The sequence below is a fragment of the Tachyglossus aculeatus genome, chromosome 23, assembly GCF_015852505.1.
Source record: "Tachyglossus aculeatus isolate mTacAcu1 chromosome 23, mTacAcu1.pri, whole genome shotgun sequence".
Classification (NCBI taxonomy): Eukaryota; Metazoa; Chordata; class Mammalia; order Monotremata; family Tachyglossidae; genus Tachyglossus; species Tachyglossus aculeatus.
In genome coordinates, this window is record NC_052088.1 from 37,886,445 (window position 1) to 37,908,702 (window position 22,258).

The following is a 22,258-nucleotide window of genomic DNA, read 5'->3' on the forward strand; positions in this document are numbered from 1 at the left end:
CCACAGAACTTGGAAAAACGGTGTAAACAGAGGAAAAGAGCCCGAGCCTGGGAGCCATAGGACCTAGGTTCTAATCCCACTCTGCCACTTGTCTTTTTTTTGATAGTATCCATTAATAATAATAATAATAATAATGGTATTTGTTAAGCGCTTACTATGTGCAAAGCACTGTTCTAAGCTCTGGAGAGGTTACAAGGTGATCAGGTTGTCCCACGGGGGGCTCACAGTCTTCATCCCCATTTGACAGATGCGGTCACTGAGGCCCAGAGAAGTGAAGTCACTTGTCCAAAGTCACACAGCTGACAATTGGCGGAGCGAGGATTTGAATCCATGACCTCTGACTCCAAAGCCCGGGCTCTTTCCACTGAGCCATGCTGCTTTTCATTCATTCATTCATTCAATCGTATTTATTGAGCGCTTACTGTGTGCAGAGCACTGTACTAAGCGCTTGGGAAGTCCAAGTTGACAACATATAGAGACGGTCCCTACCCAACGGCAGGCTCACAGTCTAGAATGGGGAGACAGACAACAAAACAAAACATATTAGCAAAATAAAATAAATAGAATAAATATGTACAAGTAAAATAAATAGAGTAATAAATATGTACAAACATATATACATAGTGACTTGAATATAGATAGCACACCCCTATAAATGTTTATCACAACCAAAAATTTGGTAACCCAGTTTTCTGGAATCGGTCGATGGGACCCCTGCCCACAAGGAGTTTAGAGGAGGAGTTGGGCGTTCAAAACGGATTATTGGATTGGTTTCATCACACCCCACGGACAAACGTTTTCAGTCAAGGCCTGCCAATGACAAAGGAAGAAATCATCTTTAGGAGGCGTGAAGATGGAGCCGTCTAGTCTCGGCTTGCTACCGCTTCAGCAGAACCCTTTCATTTTGGCCTCATGCTGGCTTCTGCTTAGTTATTCGGTTTGATGAAGAAAAATTGGATCTCGCACCTGCAGTATTGGGGACCATCCAGCTCCTCAATTTTACTCGCTTTTATCCCGCTACACATCCGCCATACACCCCCTGGCCTGGAATGCCCCCCCTCCCCACATCCGCCAAGCTAGCTCTCTTCCTCCCTTCAAGGCCCTACTGAGAGCTCACCTCCTCCAGGAGGCCTTCCCACACTGAGCCCCCTCCTTCCTCTCCCCCTCCTCCCCCTCTCCATCCCTCCCGCCTTACCTCCTTTCCTTCCCCACAGCACCTGTATATAATAATAATAATAATGATGGCATTTATTAAGCACTTACTATGTGCAAAGCACTGTTCTAAGCACTGGGGGGATACAAGGTGATGAGGTTGTCCCACGTGGGGCTCACAGTCTTCATCCCCATTTTACAGATGAGGGAACTGAGGCATAGAGAAGTTAAGTGACTTGCCCAAAGTCACACAGCTGACACTTGGCAGAGCCGGGATTCGAACCCATGACCTCTGACTCCAAAGCCCAGGCTCTTTCCCACTGAGCCACGCTGCTTCCTTATGTATATATGTTTGTACGGATTTATTACTCTATTTATTTATTTATTTTACTTGTACATATCTATTCTATTTATTTTATTTTGTTAATATGTTTTGTTTTGTTCTCCGTCCCCCCCCTTCTAGACTGTGAGCCCACTGTTGGGTAGGGACCGTCTCTATGTGTTGCCAACTTGTACTTCCCAAGCGCTTAGTACAGTGCTCTGCACACAGTAAGCGCTCAATAAATACGATTGATTGATTGATTATTATAATTACTATCATTATTATTCAAAGCCTTGGCTCTCGGGCGCCCCCTCGTGGCAGCCTCGGCGATTGCACCCACCCATCGTCCCGGACGTTGGAGGCTGTTTTCATTCATTCATTCATTCAATCGTATTTAATAATAATAATAATAATAATAATAATAATAATAATGATCGCATTTGTTAAGCGCTTACTACGTGCAAAGCACTGTTCAAAGCGCTCGGGGGGATACACGGTGATCAGGTCGTCCCACGTGGGGCTCACAGTCTTAATCCCCATTTTACAGATGAGATAACCGAGGAACAGAGAAGTTAAGTGGCATGCCAAAGGTCACACAGCAGACATGCGGCGGAGCCGGGATTCGAACCCATGACTCCAAAGTCCATGCTCTTTCCACTTAGCCACGCTGCTTCCTTACTGAGCGCTTACTGTGTGCACAGCACTGTACTAAGCGCTTGGGAAGTACAAGTTGGCAACATATAGAGACGGTAATGGTATTTGCTAATCAATCAAAGGTATTTATTGAGCGATTACTATTAATTCAATCGTATGTACTAAGCTCTTACTGTGTGCAGAGCACTGTACTAAGTGCTCAGAAAAGTATATTATACTAATAAACAGTGACAATTCCTGCCCAGGCAAAGAAAGCACTGTTCTAAGCACCTGAAAGAGTACTCTACAACGGAATTAGCACTTTCCCTCGTTAAGACCTTACTATGAGCCAGGCACTGTACTGAATGCTCGGGCTGACCCAATCCATGTCCCACAGGGGGCTCACAGTCTTAATCCCCATTCTGTACAGTGTTCTGCACACAGTAAGCGCTCAATAAATACGATTGAGGGAATTCTGCAGAGGAGGTAACTGAGACATAGAGAAATCAAGTAATGATACTGATAATAATAATTACGGTATTTGTTAAGCGCTTACTATGTGCCAAGCACTGTTCTAAGCACTGGGGTAGATACAAGGTAATCAGGTAGTCCCACTTGGGGCTCACAGTCTTAATCCCCATTTTACAGATGAGGCACAGAGAAGTTAAGTGACTTGGCCAAGGTCACACAGCAGCAATTTTCTCAATTCATCGTGCCCCATTTAGCCTCCACAGCCAAACTACCTTCCCCCGACGACCAAATTGACGCCTTCAACTCCACCCTCTCTACTGAACTCAACTCTCTCGCTCCCCTATCCGTTCGTCGATCTCGTACCACTAACCCACATCCCTGGATCACCTTTGTTCCCGTGCACGAGTTGCGGAGCGCTGCTGGCAGAATTCTAGATATCAGGCCAACCTCCATCCACATCAAGTAAGTTCATCTTCTGCCTGGCAAAATTATTTCTCCGTCCTTATCGACGCCCATGCCCACTGCCCTCACCATTTATTCCCGACGTTTAACTCCCTCCTCAAACAACCCGTGCCTCCCCATTAATAGACCTGGCTATCTACTTTATTGAGAAAATTGAAACTATCAGGTGTGAGCTCCCTAAAATCTCCCCTACTCCCATCCTCTATCCTCTCCTGTCCCTCCCTCCTCCTACCTCTTCTTCAACTCTCCCATCCTTCCTAGCAGTATCTCAAGAGATCTTCGCTCAAAATCCACCCCCTCCACCTGTGTATCCTGTATATATGTATATATGTTTGTACATATTTATTACTCTATTTATTTTACTTGTACATATTTATTCTACTTATTTTGTTAATATGTTTTGTTTTGTTCTCTGTCTCCCCCTTCTAGACTGTGAGCCCACTGTTGGGTAGGGACCGTCTCTATATGTTGCCGACTTGTACTTCCCAAGCGCTTAGTACAGTGCTCTGCACACAGTAAGCGCTCAATAAATACAATTGAATGAATGAATGAAAGTGTATTCAACCCCAATCCTTCGCCCCTTATCAAAATACTTGCCCCATCCCTTTTTCCCCACCCTGACTTCCATCTTCAACTGTTCGCCCTCCAACGGCTTCTTCCCCACTGCTTTCAAACATGCCCTTGTCTTCCCTAACCCTAAAAACCCCCCTCCCTTGACCCCATGGCTCCCTCCAGTTATCGCCCCTTCTCCCTCCTAATGTGCCTCTCCAAACTCTTTGAGTGAGTTGTCTACACCTGCTGTCTCAGAATCTTCTCCTCCGATTCTCTCCTTGACCCCCTCCAATCTGGTGTCTGTCCCCTTCGCTCCAAAGAAACTACTCTCACAAAGGTCACAAACGATCTCCTTCTTGCCAAGTCCAATGGCCTCTACTCCATCCTAATCCTCCTCGACCTCTCGGCTGCCTTGGACCCTGTCGACCGCCCCCCCTTCTCCTGGAAAAGTGATCCAACTTCGGCTTCGCCGACACTGCTGTCTCCTGGTTCTCCTCCTATCTCTCTGGCCTCTCATTTTCAGTCTTCTCTGCTTCCCCTCCCCTAACTGGGTGTCAGTTCTGCATCCCCTTCTATTTATTCTCCATCTACACCCACTCCCCTGAAGAACTCATTCGCTCCCATGGCTTAGACTACCACCTCTGTGCGGACGATTCCCAAATCGACATCTCCAGCCCTGATCTCCCTCCCACTCTGCAATCTCGCATTTCCTCCGGCCTTCAAGATATCTCTACCTGCATGTTCGGCCACCACCTCAAACTTAACAGATCTAAAACAGAACTCCTTATATCTTAATACCCAAACCCTGTCCCCCTCCTGACTTTCCCATCACTGCAGACGGCACCTCTAGCCGTCCTGTCTCACAAGCCCATAACCTTGGCGTTACCCTTGACTTTTCTCTCTCTCATTCAACCCACATATTCAATCTGTCGCTAAATCTTTTCACTCTAGCACTAAATCTTGTTGGTTCAACCTTCGCGACATCGCTAAATCCACCCTTTCCTCTCCAATCAAACCGCTACCACGTTAATCCAAGCATTTATCCTTTCCCATCTTGGTTATCGGATCAGTCTCCTTGCTGACCTCCCAGCCTCCCACCTCTCCCCACCCCAGTCCATATTTTACTCCGCTGCCTGGATCATTTTTCTACAAAGACGTTCAGGCCACGTTTCCTCTCTCCTCAAGGAACTCCAGGGCTGCCCACCTACCTCGACATCACACAAAAACTCCTCACCATCAGATTTAAATCAGTCAATCCCCTTGCCCCCTCCTACCTCACCTCCTACAATTCAGCCCACAAACTCTGCTTCTCTATTGCAAACCTTCTCACTGTACTATAAAACCTACCGAGCACCCACTGTATGCAGAGCACTGTGCTAAGCACTTGGGCGTTCAGTAGAGTCAGTAGACCTGATTCCTGCCCTTGAGAATTTCACTCAAACCCTAACTCAACCTCCACCCCGACAAAAAAACTTTCTTCTACTTGCCAAAGGGCTGAATCCCAGGATGGAAGATTGGGTCAATAAGTCAATCAATTAATCAATTGTGTTGATCGAACACTTGCTGTGGGCAGAGCAGTAAAGTCCCCCAAATGGAGCCTCCAAGAAGAGGGGCTGGAATGCTCCCATCCAATCAATCAATTAATCATATTTATTGAGGACTTACTGTATGCAGAGCACTGTATTAAATGCTTGGGAGAGTACAACACAATTATATATCTGCATCCATCTAAATGTGGATGCAGCACGCATGGCCTAGGGGAAAGATCCCGGGCCTGGGAATCAAAGGATCTGGGTTCTAATCCTGGCTTGTCTGCTGTGTGACCCTGAGTAAATCACTTCACCGTGCCTCAGTTTCCCTCTAGACTGTAAGCTTGTTATGGGCAGGGAATGTTTCTGCTACTTCTGTTGTACAGCAGAAGTACAACTGTGGTTCTGTTGTACTACAACAGAGAAGCAGCGTGGCTCAGTGGAAAGAGCATGGGCTTGGGAGTCAGAGGTCATGGGTTCGAATCCCAGCTCCGCCGCTTGTCTGCTATTTGACTTTGGGCCAGTCACTTCACTTCTCAGTGCCTCAGTTACCTCATCTGCAAAATGGGGATTAAGACTGTGAGCCCCACGTGGGACAACCTGATTACCTTGTATCTCCCCCAGTGCTTAGCACATTGTAAGTGCTTAACAAATACCATCATTATTATTATTATTGTTGTTATTATTATTATTATTATTACTAAACTCTCCCAAGTGCTTGGCACAGTGCTCTGCATATGGTAAACGCTCAATAAATACCTTTGATTGACTGATTCAATCATTCAATTGTATTTATTGAGCGCTTACTGTGTGCAGAGCACTGTACTACTCCTAACATGTTAAATGGAAATTCAAGGCATGTTTTCCCTCCTCTTTAGGCCGTGAGCCCCACCTGGGACAGAGACTGTGTCCGATCTGACTGTATTTCATTCTTTTCCATAAATTTGGTTATTTCATTCATTCAGTCAGTCATATTTACTGAGCACTTACTATGTGCAGGGCAGTGTCCTAAGCGCTTGGGAGAGTACAAAGTAACAATATACAGACACTTTCCCTGCCCACAATGATCTTTCCGCTGCCTAGACTGTAAATTCCTTGAAGTCTGGGATCACGTCTACCTACTTCACTGGATTGTACTCTCCCAAGCACTAAGTACAGGGTTCAGTAGCTTGTAATGTTATGGCTATTGTTATTAATAACAATAATTGTGGTATTCATTAAGCATTTACTATAATAATGGTAATAATGATGACATTTGTTAAGCACTTACTATGTGCAAAGCACTGTTCTAAGAGCTGGGGGGTTACAAGGTGATCAGGTTGTCCCATGTGGGGCTCACAGTCTTAGTCCCCGTTTTACAGATGAGGTAACTGAGGCTCAGAGAAGTTAAGTGACTTGCCCAAGGTCACACAGCAGACATGTGGCGGAGCCTGGATTCGAACCCATGACCTCTGACTCCAAAGCCCGTGCTCTTTCCACTGAGCCACGCTGCTTCTCATGTGCCAAGCACTGTACTAAGCACTGGGGTAGATGCAAAATTCAATCATTCAATCATATTTATTGAATGATTACTGTGTGCACAGCACTGAACTAAGCGCTTGGGAAGTACAAGTCGGCAACATATAGAGACTGTCCCTATCCAACAACGGACTCATGGCATGGCTCAGTGGAAAGAGCCCGGGCTTTGGAGTCAGAGGTCATGGGTTCAAATCCCGGCTCCGCCGCTTGTCAGCTGGGTGACTTTGGGCAAGTCACTTCACTTCTCTGGGCCTCAGTTACCTCATCTGTAAAATGGGGATTAAGACTGCGAGCCCCCCGTGGGACAACCTGATCATCTTGTAACCTCCCCGGCGCTTGGACCAGTGCTTTGCACATAGTAAGCGCTTAATAAATGCCAGTATTATTACTATTATTACTAGAAGGGGGAGACAGACAACAAAACAAAACAAATCCCGGCTCCGCCACTTGTCAGCTGTGTGACTTTGGGCAAGTCACTTAACTTCTCTGGGCCTCCGTTACCTCATCTGTAAAATGGGGATTAAGACTATGAGCCCCACCGTGGGACAACCTAATCATCTTGTAACCTCCCCAGCGCTTGGAACAGTGCTTTGCACAGAGTAAGCACTTAATAAATGCCATCATCATTATTATTACTATTATTATAAGAAGGGGGAGACAGACAACAAAACAAAACAAGTAGACAGAGTTACGTGACCAGGTCATTAGGGGAAAGAGATGGTGGGGACAGGGGCACAGGAGGTTTGAGGAGGGAGTTAAATGTCTGAAATGTCTGAAACTTTAGACTGTGAGCCCACTGTTGGGTAGGGACTGTCTCTATATGTTGCCAATTTGTACTTCCCAAGCGCTTAGTACAGTGCTCTGCACACAGTAAGCGCTCAATAAATACGATTGATGATGAAACAGCTAGCGGGGACAGGGAGTTTGCGAGTGATTTACAAAGGAAAAGTAAGCGAGAGATCACTCCTTGAGTTACTGCAGGTCCCGCATGGGGCTCCCAATCTAAGTAGGAGGGAGAACAGGTATCAAAGCCCCATTTTGCAAAAGGGGAAACTAAGGCCCAGAGAACTGAAGTGACTTGCCCAAACTCACAGAGAAGGCAAGTCACTTCCTTCTCCCTGTCTCAAGAATCCAGCTCACTTTAATAACACTGAATAGAAGTCATGTGGCCTAGTGTAACCTGTAGACTGTAAGCCTGTTGTGGGCAGGGAACGCGTCTGCTAATTCTGTTGTGTTGTACTCTCCCAAGAATTTAGTCCAGCACTCTGCACGTAGTAAGTGTTCAAAAAGATGTGCATTAGAGCTATAATTCTATTTGTTCTGACGATTTTGACACCTGTCTACATGTTTTGTTTTGCTGTTTGTCTCCCCCTTCTAGACTGTGAGCCCGTTGTTGGGTAGGGACCGTCTCTATATGTTGCCGACTTGTACTTCCCAAGCGCTTAGTACAGTGCTCTCTGCACACAGTGAGCGCTCAATAAATACGATCGAATGAAAGTGGCGGAGCTGAGATGAGAACCCAGGCCCGGGCTCTATCCACTATGTCAAGCAACCTCCTTGAGGGCAGGGATCATGCTTACTAACTATACTCTACTCTTCCAACCATTTTATACAGTGCTCTTCACGGACTAAGCGCTCAGTAAATATCCCTGATTGGTTAACTGACTGATTGGGGAGGGGTGCTTGCCCACTGAAGGTGGGGGAGGAGGAGGGGAACCTAGATAAGCAGTTTAGCCTAATCCCGGCTCCAACACATGTCTGCTGTGTGACCTTGGACAAGTCACTTCACTTCTCTGGGCTTAGACTGTGAGCCTGCTGTTGGATAGGGACCGTCTCTATATGTTGCCAACTTGTACTTCCCAAGCACTTAGTACAGTGCTCTGCACACAGTAAGCGCTCAATAAATACGACTGAATGAATGAATGGGCCTCAGTTACCATATCTGTAAAATGGGGAACAAGACTGTGAGCCCCATGTGGGACAGGGACTGTGTCCAATCCAATTTGCTTGTATTTGTAACCACCCCAACGCTTAGTACAGTGCCTGGCACATAGTAAGTCCTTAACAAATATCGTAATAATACCAACAATAATAATAAAAAAAGGTGATTGAGGGCTTTAGAGCCAATGGTGAGGAGTTAAGTGACTTGCCCAAGGTCATGCAGCAGACAAGTAGCTTGTTCTCTTCCTTCTCAGATGTTTTTGGGGAATCAGCATTGCTTAGTGGCAAGAGCACGGGCTTGGGAATCAGAAGTTTAGGGTTCTAATCCCGGCTCTGCCACTTGCCTGCTGCGTGACTTAATTTCTCCAGGCCTCAGTTGCCTCATCTGTAAAATTGGGATTAAGAGTGTGAGTCCCACGTGAGGCAGGGACTGTGTCCAACCTGATTACCTCATATCTACCCCAGTGCTTAGGAACAGCACATAGTAAGCGCTTAACAAATACCATGATCATCACCAGTGCGGCTAGGACTGACATCTCCCATAATGTATCCCGCAGATAGGTCCTTGGGGCTCTGAAAATGGGAAATGAGAAGTTCAAGGAGAGAGGCCCCCATCTTTTCTCCCGAAGGTGAGGGGTGAAACAGCCGGACCCTGACCTGCTCTGGGCCTTTCGGGGTCCCTTCCTCCGTTTGGGGAGGCGGGGGTGATGGGCCACAGCCTCAGAGACAGGGCAAGAAGACGGGCCTCAGGGCTCCCGCCGTAGCACGGATCCCGGCCGGAGCTGGGCCCGTCGGGCCATACGGGGCTAATCTGACCACACCGTTACCCGAGCCAGCGGACTGACCCCATTCTGCTGCCCGGTGGATGGACACATGGAGCATCCCCGGCCCCATGGTGAAGAAACGTTCTCCCACCAGAATCAGGGTGAGGTTTTCAGGCCGCTCTGGGCACTAGGGACCCAGAGGGACAACAGGCTGGCAACAGGGAATCCCAGGCCCGGGCTCCGGCAGCGTGGTGCTCGCAGCCCGACACTGCGGTGCTCCCAGACGGTGGGGGGCACGCGGGGCTGGTCCGGAAGCCGGAGCCGGAGCCGGGCGGGAAAACCGCCAGGAAGAGGGAAAGGCGGACAATACTCACTCCAAGGTCAGGCCGGAAATCTGCAGCCTCTCCCGTTGCGTTCTCATGGCTGCGGCTGGAGCGGCGGTGCGGCCATGGCTACCGGCCCCACGGCCATGGCTGGTGGCCAGCGGCGAGGCGCGGGGGGCAGGAATGGTGGGGACTTGGGGGGTGGGGGGGGAGAGCAGGGGGGATGGGGGAGAGCAGGGGGAAGTGGGGGAGCCGGAGACCAGGGGGGAGAGAGGGGGACAAGGGGAGAGCAGGGGGAATGGTGGGGGGGACACAGAAGGGGGAAGAAAGGAAAGGAGGGGAAAAGGGGGGGAAGGAGGGGAGATCAGGGGAGGGAGTCTGGGGGCAGGGGGAGGGAGAGCAGGGAGGGAGGGAAAGGGGGCAGGGGGAAAGAGGGGAAGGGGAGAGAGGGCAGGGGAGGGCAAACAGGGGGTGGGTGAGAGAGGCAGGAAGAGGGGGAGCAGGGAGAGGAAGAGCAGGGGGAGCGAAAGGAGGTGCAAGGGGATGGAGGGGGAGTGGAGGGAGGAAGGGAGGAAGGAGGGGGAGTAGGGTGGGAGGGGGCATGAAGGAGGCGAAGGCAGTGGTCCCAGGCCGGGCGGAAGTCGGGCCCCTGTGTGAGGCTGGTGTTACCCTGCCCGCAGGGTCAGCTGTGGCTGCGACCACTGTGCCCCTAACTCAGGTCACCCCCCCCCGGGCGGAGGGGCTTCTTTAAAAGAAACGGTCCCTTTCCAGGCCAGAAACATGAGAAGCCCCCTCCGCCTCCCCATCCAGCAGGCCCAGACCCTCCACCCAGTCCTGTTCCCAGAAGGGCCCCCGTCCTCCTGGCCTCATCCTCCCGATCAGCTGGCCACACTGACCGCCGTCCACACAGTAGCTCCGGCCCTGGCCTGCCACCTCAAGGAGCAGGGGGCAACGAATGGGAGCCATCAGGTTGCTTCGCAAAACCATGAGCATCTGGCCCAGGGGCAGCGTGGCCTAGTGGGAAGAGAATGGGTCCTGGGCATCAGAAGGACCTGGGTTCTAGTCACGTGTCTGCTGTGTGATCTCGGGCGAGTCACTTCACTTCTCTGGGCCTCAGTTACCTCATCTATAAAATAGGGATTAAGACTGTGAGCCCCATGTATATCTACCCCCTCCCCACCCCCACCAGCACTTAGAACAGCACCTGGCATATAGTAAGCACTTAAATACCATTTAAAAATAAAAAATAAAAACCTGCCGTCAATGTTACTCTATTTAAGATATTCAATAAGCTGTAGCTCAGTGGCAAGCACTAGGGTATTTCAATCAATCAGTGATATGCACTGAGCGCCAATTTTGTGCAGAGTAATAATAATAATTACAGTATTTGCTAAGAACTTACTATGTGCCAAGCACTGTTTTAAGTACTGGCTAGATACAACGTAATCAGGTTGTCCCGCGTGGGACTCACAATCTTAATCCCCACTTTCCAGATGAGGGAACTGAGGCACAGAGAAGTTAAGTGGCTTGCCCAAGGTCACACAGCGGACAAGTGGCGGAGTCAGGATTAGAACCCACGTCCTCTTACTCCCAAACCCGGGCTCTTTCCACTAAGCTTCTTAAGTATAGTAAGAGTACTGTACTGACAACTGGGGAGAGGGCAACAACGTTGGTAGACATTCTTCCTGCCTTCAAGGAGCGAGAGTTTATAGCAGAGCTTATCCTCAATGCTTGGGAAAGTGCAAAAATAGTCCGTAGGCATAATCCCAGCCCTCAAGGAGTTTACAGACTAACAATGCCGGAGACAGACGCCAAAATCGACTACCGGAAGGAGATGTGGTCTGGGGGAGATATGGGCTATGACCAGGTCAGAAATAATAATAATAATAATGGCATTTATTAAGCGCCTACTATGTGCCAAGCACTGTTCTAAGCACTGGGGAGGTTACAAGGTAATCAGGCTGTCCCACGGGGGGCTCACAGTCTTAATCTTCATTTTACAGATGAGGTCACTGAGGCCCAGAGAAGTTAAGACCGAGCTGACAATTGGCAAAGCCGGAATTTGAACCCATGACCTCTGACTCCAAAGCCCGGGCTCTTTCCACTGAGCCACGCTGCTTCCGTAATCATCTAAGAGGGCGAAACAGGGATCTTACAGAGGAGGACACGGAGGCCCAGAGAGGTTAAGTGGCTTGTGCAATATCACACAGGAGGCCAGATGCAGAACTGAGGTTAGAACCCAGGTCTCCTGACTCCCATCATCATCATCATCATCAATCGTATTTATTGAGCGCTTACTATGTGCAGAGCGCTGTACTAAGCGCTTGGGAAGTACAAATTGGCAACATATAGAGACAGTCCCTACCCAACATTGGGCTCACAGTCTAAAAGGGGGAGACAGAGAACAAAACCAAACATACTAACAAAATAAAATAAATAGAATAGATATGTACAAGTAAAATAAATAGAGTAATAAATATGTACAAACATATATACATATATACAGGTGATATACATATATACAGGTGATATACATATATACAGGTGTATATATGATCCCATCCTCGGGGTCTTTCTGCTACGGCGCGTTGACTCCTCTTGACTGGGTTGCGGGGGCATGGCAGGGCCTCCGCTTTGAGGAGGACGGACCTAAGACCGTGGAGCAGAGCTGGCCCCCATGTGACAGAGTTTAATTGTCTAAAAGTCTTTTTAATGACTTCTTCCACGCAGATGTCTGGAAGAGGGAAGGAAGGAAGGATGGAAGGAACAGAAGGAAGGAAGGAACGGAGAGCACGTACTAACCAGCAGCCAGGCCGCTACATCCTGCCGTCACCCCGCCGGGCTTTCCCAGCATTCAGAGCTCAGGCTGCTGTGTGTCCTTGCCTTGACGAGCGACCTCTCTGATTCATTTCCCCCAGTTATTGTTGCGCTTGCCTACACATCCAGGGCCGGGAGATTATTTCAAAACAGCATGGGAATGGGAAACTCCTGGAGACTTTTCTTTTGCCGTTCCCCTTCCTACTCCTGCGGGTGCTATTGCTGTTTAGAAAAATGGTCTTATTTGCTCCTCAAATATCAGGTCGGAGGAAGGATTGATGCAGTGGATTGGTGGCAAATACATGCAAGTGAATTTGGTATAATAATAATAATAATAGTATTTGTTAAGCACTTACTCTGTGCCAAGCACTGTTCTAAGTTTGGGGGCAGATACAAGGTAATCAGGTTGTCCCACGTGGGGCTCACAGTCTTAATTCCGATTTTACAGATGAGGTAACTGAGGCACGGAGAAGTTAAGTGACTTGCCCAAAGTCACACAGCTGATATCCTACAGGTAAAGATACTTGGAATTTTCCAACACCCATTATCCTTAGGATCAAGATAAGATTGTGGCTTAGAGGAGTGGTAATAAAAATAATAATAATAATGGTATTTATTAAGTGCTTACTATGTGCAGAGCACTGTTCTAAGCGCTGGGGAGGTTACAAGGTGATCAGGTTGTCCCACGGAGGGCTCACAGTCTTCATCCCCATTTTACAGATGAGGGAACTGAGGCTCAGAGAAGTTAAATGACTTGCCCAAAGTCACCCAGCTGACAATTGGTGGAGCCAGGATTTGAACCCATGACCTCTGACTCCAAAGCCCGGGCTCTTTCCACTGAGCCACAAGCACTCACCCAGCGCCAAGCACTGTGCTGAACTCTGGGGCCTAGCCAGGCCCTGTCTCCAATGGGGCTGATGTTTTCAGCTCAGGAAACCATGTGCGTCGAACAGTAAGGACTCATCCCCTCCAACGACAGATCACAAGCCCAAGGACGTTTGCCTTCCAAACTATTATGGGAGGCTCAATGTCTCCCTCCCCACCCTCCACCCCAGGGCAGAGAGTCCCCCAAAGCCCCTAAGACCCTTGGGGCCCGAGTCCACGCAGAAGCGAAATCATCTAATTTCTAAATTTCACGGGCCGGTCACGCCGAAAATATAAATCTCGGTCCGGGCGAGATTAATCGAAACCTCACGACAGAAAGGTGCAAATTATTTCTATCGTTTCGAAGCTATCGAAGGTTGGCGTTCTGCTCGGGAGAACAGAACTAATTGGCGAGACCTCTGACTCCAGGATGGCTAATTACCAGCTCCCCCCGCTAGCCCAGACGTCAGTGGCTCAGGGCTCCCCCATTTGAGTCCCGATCTCAGAACTGACCATGCGGGGAAGCTTTCTCTGCCGGGCAAACACGATTTGGACACACATTTCTTTTGGCCTCCTTTTCCTCTCGCTGTCTCTTGTCCTTTGGCTCTGTCTGCCGGCGGGAACTGCAGAAATGTGATTCGTCACGTAATGGCTTCAAGACGCTTTCCTTGCGTTCCCGCTGCCTCTTCTCCCCGCTCCCTGCCCCTTCCATTCTTAGGCCGGATCTCATTTTTCCTCTACTGCGGTCTTCCCCAGTGCTTGGCACAGTGCTCTGCGCAGGGTAAGACCTCAATAAGCACCACCGATTGAATGAACGACTAATAACAATTATGATGACGATGGCATTTGTTAAGCACTTACTACGTGTCAAGCACTGTTCTAAGCGCTGCGGTAAATACAAGCTAATCAGGTTGGACAGAGTCCCTGTCCTACGTGGAGCTCCCAGTCTTAATGCTCATTTTGCAGGTGCGGTAACCGAGGCACGGGAGTGACTTAAGCAAGGTCATACAGCAGACAAGCGGTGGAGTCAGGATTAGAACCCAGGTCCTTCTGTGAGGCCTGGGCTTAGAAGCAATGCCACGGCTGGGGTGGGCTCAGGGTCCCCATCCACTCCAGAATACTATGCCACTCTTGGGGCCCAGAACAGCCCCTCTAAACCGTAAGCTCCCTGTGGGCAGGGAATGTGTCCCTTTACCGCATGGGACTCAGAATCTAAGTAGGAGGGAGAACAGGTATCCTCATTTTTGAGGGGACTGAGGCACAGAGATGTGAAGCGACTTGCCCAAGGTCACACAGCAAGCCACTGGCAAAGCCGGAATTAGAATCCGGGCCCTTCTGACTTTTAGTCTGTGTTAACATGACGGGCGCAGTGCAAGTCACCAGCTCTGTCATCAAGAGGTGGAAAGAAGTCGAGCCTGAGAGTCCGAGAACCTGGGTTCAAATCCCAGCCCCGTTACTTGTCTGCTCTGTGACTTTGGGCAAGTCTTTTCGCTTCTCTGTGACTCAGTTCCCTCATCTGCAAAGGGGGGATTCAATACCATGTTTTCCTTCCTACTGAGACTGTGACCTAATTATCTCATATATACCCCGGCGCTCGACACGTAGTGAGTGCTTAAAATTATTATCACCTCTTCCCTTCCGCGCAAGGTCTCAGCTCTGGAGTCTGAGACTTAGGCTCCTCTGACATTCCCAATGGGAGAGGAGCGGCATGGCCTAGTGGATAGAGCCCGGGGCTGGGAGTCATGGGTTCTAATCCCACCCCCACCACTTGTCTGCTTATCTTGGACAAGTCACTTCACTTCTCTGGGCCTCAGTTACCTCATCTGTAAAATGGGGATTGAGATCGTGAGCCCCACGTGGGACAGGGACTCTGTCCAACCCAATTTGCTTGTATCCACCCCGGCGCTCAGTACAGTGCCTGGCACATAGTAAGCACTTAAATACCATAATTATTATTATTATTATTATTAATATTAAGAGTAGATCCAAGTACTATTTTATCTCCATTGTAATCTAAATAAATAAATGGTATTTATTGAGTGCTTACTGTGTGCAGAATCTTGTGGATTCTTGGGAGGGTTCAATATAACATAGTTCACAGATACATTCTCTGCCCGCAAGGAGCTTAAAGTATGCATTAAGTACAGTGCTTGGCATACAGGAAGTGCTCAATAAATAAGATTGATTGGTAAGCACCCAATGTATTGCCCTGCACTCGGCAGGAATCAAACTGTGCCCAGAGCATTCATTCAGTCATTCATTTAATCGTATTTATTGAGCACTTACTGTATACAGAGCACTGTACTAAGCACTTGGGAGAGTACAATAGGACAATAATAATAATAATAATAATAATGGTATTTGTTAAACGCTTACTATGTTCTAAATGCTGGGGTAGATACAAGGTAATCAGGTTGTCCCACGTGGGGCTCACAGTCTTAATTCCCATTTTACAGACGAGGTAACTGAGGCATAGAGAAGTTAAGTGACTTACCCAAGGTCACACAGCAGACAAATGGTGGAGCTGGGATTAGAACCCATTACTCCCAGCCCCAGGCTCTATCCACTAGGCCATGCCACTCCTCTTCCATTGGGAATGTCAGGGGAGCCTAAGTCTCAGACTGCAGGGCTGAGACTTTGCGCGGAAGGGAAGAGGTGATAATAATTTTAAGCACTTATTACGTGCCGAGCGCTGGGGTAGATATGAGATAATTAGGTCACAGTCTCAGTAGGAAGAAAAACATGGTATTGAATCCCCCCTTTGCAGATGAGGGAACTGAGTCACAGAGAAGCGAAAAGATTTGCCCAAAGTCACAGAGCGGACAAGTGACGGGGCTGGGATTTGAACCCAGGTCCTCGGACTCCCAAGCTCGACTTCTTTCCACTTCTTGATGACAGAGCTGGTGGCTTGCACTGCGCCTGTCACGTTACCACAGACTAAAAGTCAGAAGGGCCTGGATTCTAATTCCGGCTTTGCCAGTGGCTTGCTGTGTGACCCTGGGCAAGTCGCTTCACATCTCTGTGCCTCAGTCCCCTCAACTGTAAAATGAGGATACCTGTTCTCCCTCCTACTTAGACTCTGCATGCGGAAACTTGTACTTTTCCCAGCGCTTAAAACAGCATTTGACACGTAGTAAGAGCTTAAATACCATTTAAAAAATGAAGAAATATATCCCACTGATTGATGGATTCTAAGGGACGAGGGGCAGGCAGTGTGCTGAGCCAAAAAGAGGTCTTCGGGCCCATCCACTCCCGGACGGCGTGTCCACTCCTCGAGTCTGTCTGCTCTCTGAGTGCCCGTGAGTGCCCGGGAGAGGGTGAGCCCACAGCCTCTGAGAATGTCCGCTACCTCACAGAAACCACTCGGCGGCTCTTTCCTCCTGACGGAAAGCCGTCGGACCGGTGAGGCCTGGTTTCCGGGGGACTGAGCGGGGTCGAGAGGTCCCAAGCTCAATATGTGGAATGCCTGGAGTTCCCAATTTAAATTCCCGGGAGTTGGGGGGCGTGGGGACACAAGACAGCCCCTTTGGAGGCAGCAAACTGTCGGACACTTCTGACAGAATTACGTTCTTTCCCCATTCTTCGCCTTCTCCTTGCCCTCCTTTCCTCCCAACTCCTCTGTCCAGTTCCCACCAGCTCAAGAATCCCGAACGCCAGTCCAGCCAGGAAAACACACGGTCCCACTGGGAAAAACGCACCATCCCACCAGGAAAAGCAAACCAGTCGGCTGGGAAAAGGGCACCGTCCCACCGGGAAAAGGGCACCATCCCACTGGGAAAAGCACACTATCCCATCAGGAAAAACACACTGTCCAGCCAGGAAAAGCACACAGCCCAACTGGGAAAAGTGCACCATCCCACCGGGATAAGCGCAGCAGCAGGCCCACCCGACCGGTCAGCCTATTGCTCTGACTTTCCAAACCGAGGAAGACTTGGCGCTCTCCTCTCCCATTCTGCCCTTCCAGCAGCAACAACCAAAAAAACCCATTTCCGCTCAGCCTCCTCCACCCTCCTCGACAATAGCAAACACGACTGTTTGTTTTTTTTTAAAAAAAAAGACGCAGCCACAGAAGTTGAAAACAAACTTTCAGCAGCAAGTCCAGCAAGGAACGTTTCTGAAGGGATTTCAGCTCATTTTGGAACTGCTAAATCTGCTATGTTGTACTCTCACAAGGGCTTAGTACAGTGCTCTGAACATAGTAAGCACTCAAATACCTTTGATTGATTGATCACTCAGTGATCAATCAACTGTTATTATTCAACTATTTTCTTACTTAGACTGTGAGCCCCTTGTGGAATAGGGACTGTACCCAACCTGATTATCTTGTATCTACCCCATTTCTTCCCCTCTCAGGGTGGCACCCGGAGAGTTTCCAGTCCGCTATCAGTCTTGGCTATGGGAGGGAGAGTCAAGCGGACTAGTAGGCACCCATTCCATTCCTAGCTTGCCCAGTGGCTAGCGAGTGGAAGGCCACCGGCTACAAGTCAAAATTCCCCCTTCCTGGGCAGCAGCGGCCCGGGAGAGAGTCGAGGGCGGAGGCTCGAGTTTCCCGCGCGGAAGGAGGCGACGGTAAACCACTTCTGGATTTTGACCAAGAAAACTCTCTGGATCCACTACCAGAATGACTGCAGGTGGGGAATGGAGCGCTCTGGGAAAGATGTGTCCGTGGTGTCACGACTCGACGGCATAAGACAAGACCCAACTGCTTAGAAAACTGCTTGGTACATACTAAGCACTTAACAAATACAATTAAAAAAAAAAAAACCGCTCCCTGTACAATTACAGCGTGCGTGGCTTAATGGAAAGAGCAGGGGTTTAGGAGTCAGAGGTCGTAGATTCTAATCCCAGCTCCACTATTTGTCAGCTGTGTAACTTTGGCAAGTCACTTAACTTCTCTGGCCTCAGTTACCTCATCTGCAAAATGGGGGTGAAGACTGTGAGCCCCACGTGGGACAACCTGATTACTTTGTATCCACCCTAGTGTTTGGCACATAGTAAGTGCTTAACAAATACCATCATCATTATTATTATTAATAATGTGTCTCCCCCTCTAGAATGTACACTCACCGTGGATGGGAAATGTGTCTACAAATTCTGTTGTACTCTCCCAACTATTCAGTATAGCGCAGTACACACGTTAAGTGCGTGGCTCAGTGGAAAGAGCATGGGCTTTGGAGTCAGAGGTCATGGGTTCAAATCCCGGCTCCCCACTTGTCAACTGTGTGACTTTGGGCGAGTCACTTCACCTCTCTGGGCCTCTGTTACCTCATCTGTAAAATGGGGATGAAGACTGGGAGCCCCCCGTGGGACAACCTGATCACACTGTAACCTCAGCACTTAGAACAGTGCTTTGCACATAGTAAGCACTCAGTAAATGTCATTATTATTTTTATTATTATTAATAAAGAGCATTGATGATAACGGTAAGGCACAGAGACAGGTGCAGTGGCACTGAGTTGGCATGAGCGAAGCTATGTTTTGGTGTGTGAAAGCAAATCCTTTAACTTGCTCTGAGTCACTGAGGAGGAATAGTAGGAAAGCCTTTCAGAGCTGATAAGATCATCCCTCCAGGAGGGGATAAGCCCTTGAACCTCTGGAGAGCTCAAAGGTGAAGGGGGAAAGGCAGGTCTAAGGAAAGTTATACGGGAAAAACGGTGGAATTATTGTACTACTTGCTAAGCACTTACTATGTGCCAAGCACTGCTCAGGTTAAACATAGTCCCTGTTCCACACGGGGCTCACGGTCTAAGAGCACACGTATCGAACTCCCATTTTACAGACGAGAAACACTGTGGCGCAATGGAAAGAGCTCGGGCTTTGGAGTAAGAAGTCATGGGTTCGAATTCCGGCTCTGCCAATTGTCAGCTGTGTGACTTTGGGCAAGTCACTTCACCTCTCTGGGCCTCAGTTACCTCATCTGGAAAATGCGGATGAAGACTGTAAGCCCCCCGGGGGACAACCTGATCACCTTGTAACCTCCCCAGCGCTTAGAACAGTGCTTTGCACATAGTAAGTGCTCAATAAATACCATTATAAAAAAAATTTTTTTTTAAAAGATGAAGAAACTGTGGCCCAAAGAAGTGACTTGCCTATGGTCATACAGGAACCAGGTGATGAAGCTGGGATTCGAACCCAGACCCTCTGACTCCCAGGCCGGACTCTTTCCTCTAGGCCACCCTGACAGTCAGAGTCACGGCATCCTTCAAGGACCTTCAAGGGTTCCCGAATGTTCCTCCCGGCTCCTCGGCCCGCCTTCCCTCTTCTCCGACCCGCCAAATGAAGAATCCACGCGTTAGAGACTCCATCCATTAACACAAACCCCGTGAGCAATAAACACACAGAGTTTCAAGCCGGTCACATCTCATGAATATATAAACACAACTGCCGTTCTTTCCCGTCTGAACGTCGGCTCTCGCCGTGGGTAAATTACACCGTCCCGGCTCCGGGTAAAATGCTACTTTAAATGCTAATCCTCCCGCAGCCTCTTTTGCTCTTTGTTTCCTCTTTGTTTCTGGAGGGCTGCAAGTTGGACTTTCCAGAGACGGTAGCGTCCACACGGCGACCGTCCGAAGAACCGTCCGAGGCCCGGTAGCCTGTAACTGGGGGTCATCGCTGACTCCTCTCTGCCTTGATTTGACTCTATATGTTGCCAACTTGTACTTCCCAAGCACTTAGTACAGTGCTCTGCACACAGTAAGCGCTCAATAAATACTATTGAATGAATGAATGAATGACTCCGGCGCTGAGCTCATCGGAAGTGCTTCTTAAACACAAACGCTAACCCTTTTTCACCTTCCACATTCAGTCTCCTACAGAGTGGCCTAGAGGACAGACCCCAGGTCTGAGAGTCAGGAGACCTGGATTCTAATCCCGGCTCCACCGCTTGTCTGCTGTGTGACCTTGGACAAGTCACTTAACTTCTCTTGGCCTCGGTCTCTTCGCCTGTAAAATGGGGGTTAATTATGGCATTTATTAAGCACTTACTTTGTGCAAAGCACTGTTCTAAGCGCTGGGGAGGTTACGAGGTGATCAGGTTGTCCCACGGGGGGCTCACAGTCTTAACCCCCATTTTACAGATGAGGTAACTGAGGCCCAGAGAAGTGAAGTGACTTGCCCAAAGTCACGCAGCTGACAATTGGCAGAGCCGGGATTTGAACCCCTGACCTCTGACTCCAAAGCCCGGGCTCTTTCCACTCTTCCCCGGTTCAATACTTGTTCTTGCACCCCTTTAGACTGTGAGCCCTACGAGAAGCAGCGTGGCTTAGTGGAAAGAGCAGGGGCTTGGGAGCCAGAGGTCATGGGTTCTAATCCCGGCTCTGCCGCTTGTCAGCTGTGTGACCTTGGGCAAGTCACTTCACTTCTCTATGCCTCAGTTGTTACCTCATCTGTAAAATGGGGATTAAGAGTGTGAGCCCCACGTGGGACAACCTGATTACCTTGCATCTACAACAGCGCGTGGCACATAGTAACCGCTTAACAAAGACCAATATTATTATTACGTGGGACAGGGACTGTGTTCAACCTGATTATCCTGTATCTACTCCAGTGCTTGGCACATAGTAAGTGCTTAAGTACCACAATGATTCCACCGTTCTTCCTGCATAACTTTTCTCCGATCCCTCCAATATTGCCTAGTAAGCTCGTTGTGAGCAGGGAACCCGTCTACTAGCTCTGTTAAACTGTACTCTCCCAAGCGCTTAGTACGGTACTCTGCACACGGTAAGCGCTCAACGAATACAATGATGGATTGACTGGCAAGGCCTCCAGGCTCACCTGCCTACAGCGGCCTAGATCATATTCCTATTCAGAACGCATCACTGCACACAGCAGGCGCCCACCATAATGCTCTGCACATGGCAGGTGTCCAATAAATATTGATGTAGATGAGTTAGGAGAAGGCCTGGGAGGGAAGATGAGGTTTCCCAGACCGGACTGGGGGTGGGGAGGGGTGTTCGGAGGAGGTTTCCCTTCACGTTGGCCGTGGCACAGGGCAGCCCTGGCCTGCCGAACATGACGCCAGACAGTGCCACTGTTGCCCCTCCTGACTCCTGCCCCATTCCCGGCTCCCCCGCCGGACACCTCCTGCTCCTGGGTGCCGGGGACCCTCCCGCTCCGGTTGCCGGAATCTCGGAAGCCCGACCCATCCGATGAGATTTGCCGTCAGCGGAAACTTCGAATCCGTTTAATGCTCTCTGGAGAGGACCGCCGCACGGGACTTTCTGGAGAACGAAGCCCCCATGAGTTAGGGTAACAATAATAATAACTGTGGTATTTGTTAAGCGCTTCCTATGTGCCAGGCACTGTTCTAAGCACTGGGGTAGATACAAGATAATTGGTCCCTGTCCCACATGGGGCTCACAGTCTTAATCCCCATTTTACAGATGAGAGAACTGACGTACAGAGAAGCGAAGCGACTTGCCCGAGGCCACCCAGCAGACAAGAGGCAGAGCCAGGATTAGAACCCAGATCCTTCTGACTGCCAAGCCCGGGCTCTATCCACTAGGTCATGGTGCTTCTCTAGGGGACTCAGATTTCTGCCTACCCAAAGTGAGTCTGGGAGTTGATTTCTGGGGAAAAGATCGGCTGGCTTTTCGATATGTCATCCATGTTCACCCGGACCCAAAGCAGGGCCAATTCAACAGCTCGCCGGGCTCCTGGTGTCGGTGGAATATATGCGGGAGGCCGACTTCTGTAATAGGTCATCGATTTCAGGCCGTGGGATGTATGAGGGATGGATGCGATTCAACACTGCTACAGCCTCTCAATGCTAATGCACGTTTTCAGCTGAGAAAAGCACACTCTAATACCGAATGAACCAGTCTATAGTAATAATAATAATAACGGCATTTATTAAGCGCTTACTATGTGCAAAGCACTGTTCTGAGCGCTGGGGAGGTTACAAGGTGATCA

The 22,258-nt window shown here is 49.2% G+C and overlaps 1 protein-coding gene across 2 annotated transcripts in view; it reads right to left on the minus strand.

Moving 5' to 3' along the window:
• MAST4 (microtubule associated serine/threonine kinase family member 4) overlaps positions 1–22,258 on the minus strand; it is a 192,558-nt gene that overhangs the window by 101,875 nt on the left and 68,425 nt on the right. Inside the window, exon 1 of one of the 2 annotated variants that reach the window (XM_038765622.1) lies at positions 9,719–9,840. The exons of the other annotated variant lie outside the window; for it this stretch is intronic. Within the exon in view, the coding sequence (XP_038621550.1) occupies positions 9,719–9,765 (47 nt within the window). The 5' untranslated portion in view covers positions 9,766–9,840. Of the gene's footprint in view, positions 1–9,718; positions 9,841–22,258 lie in introns of those variants that run through there. 2 annotated transcript variants of the gene reach the window in all.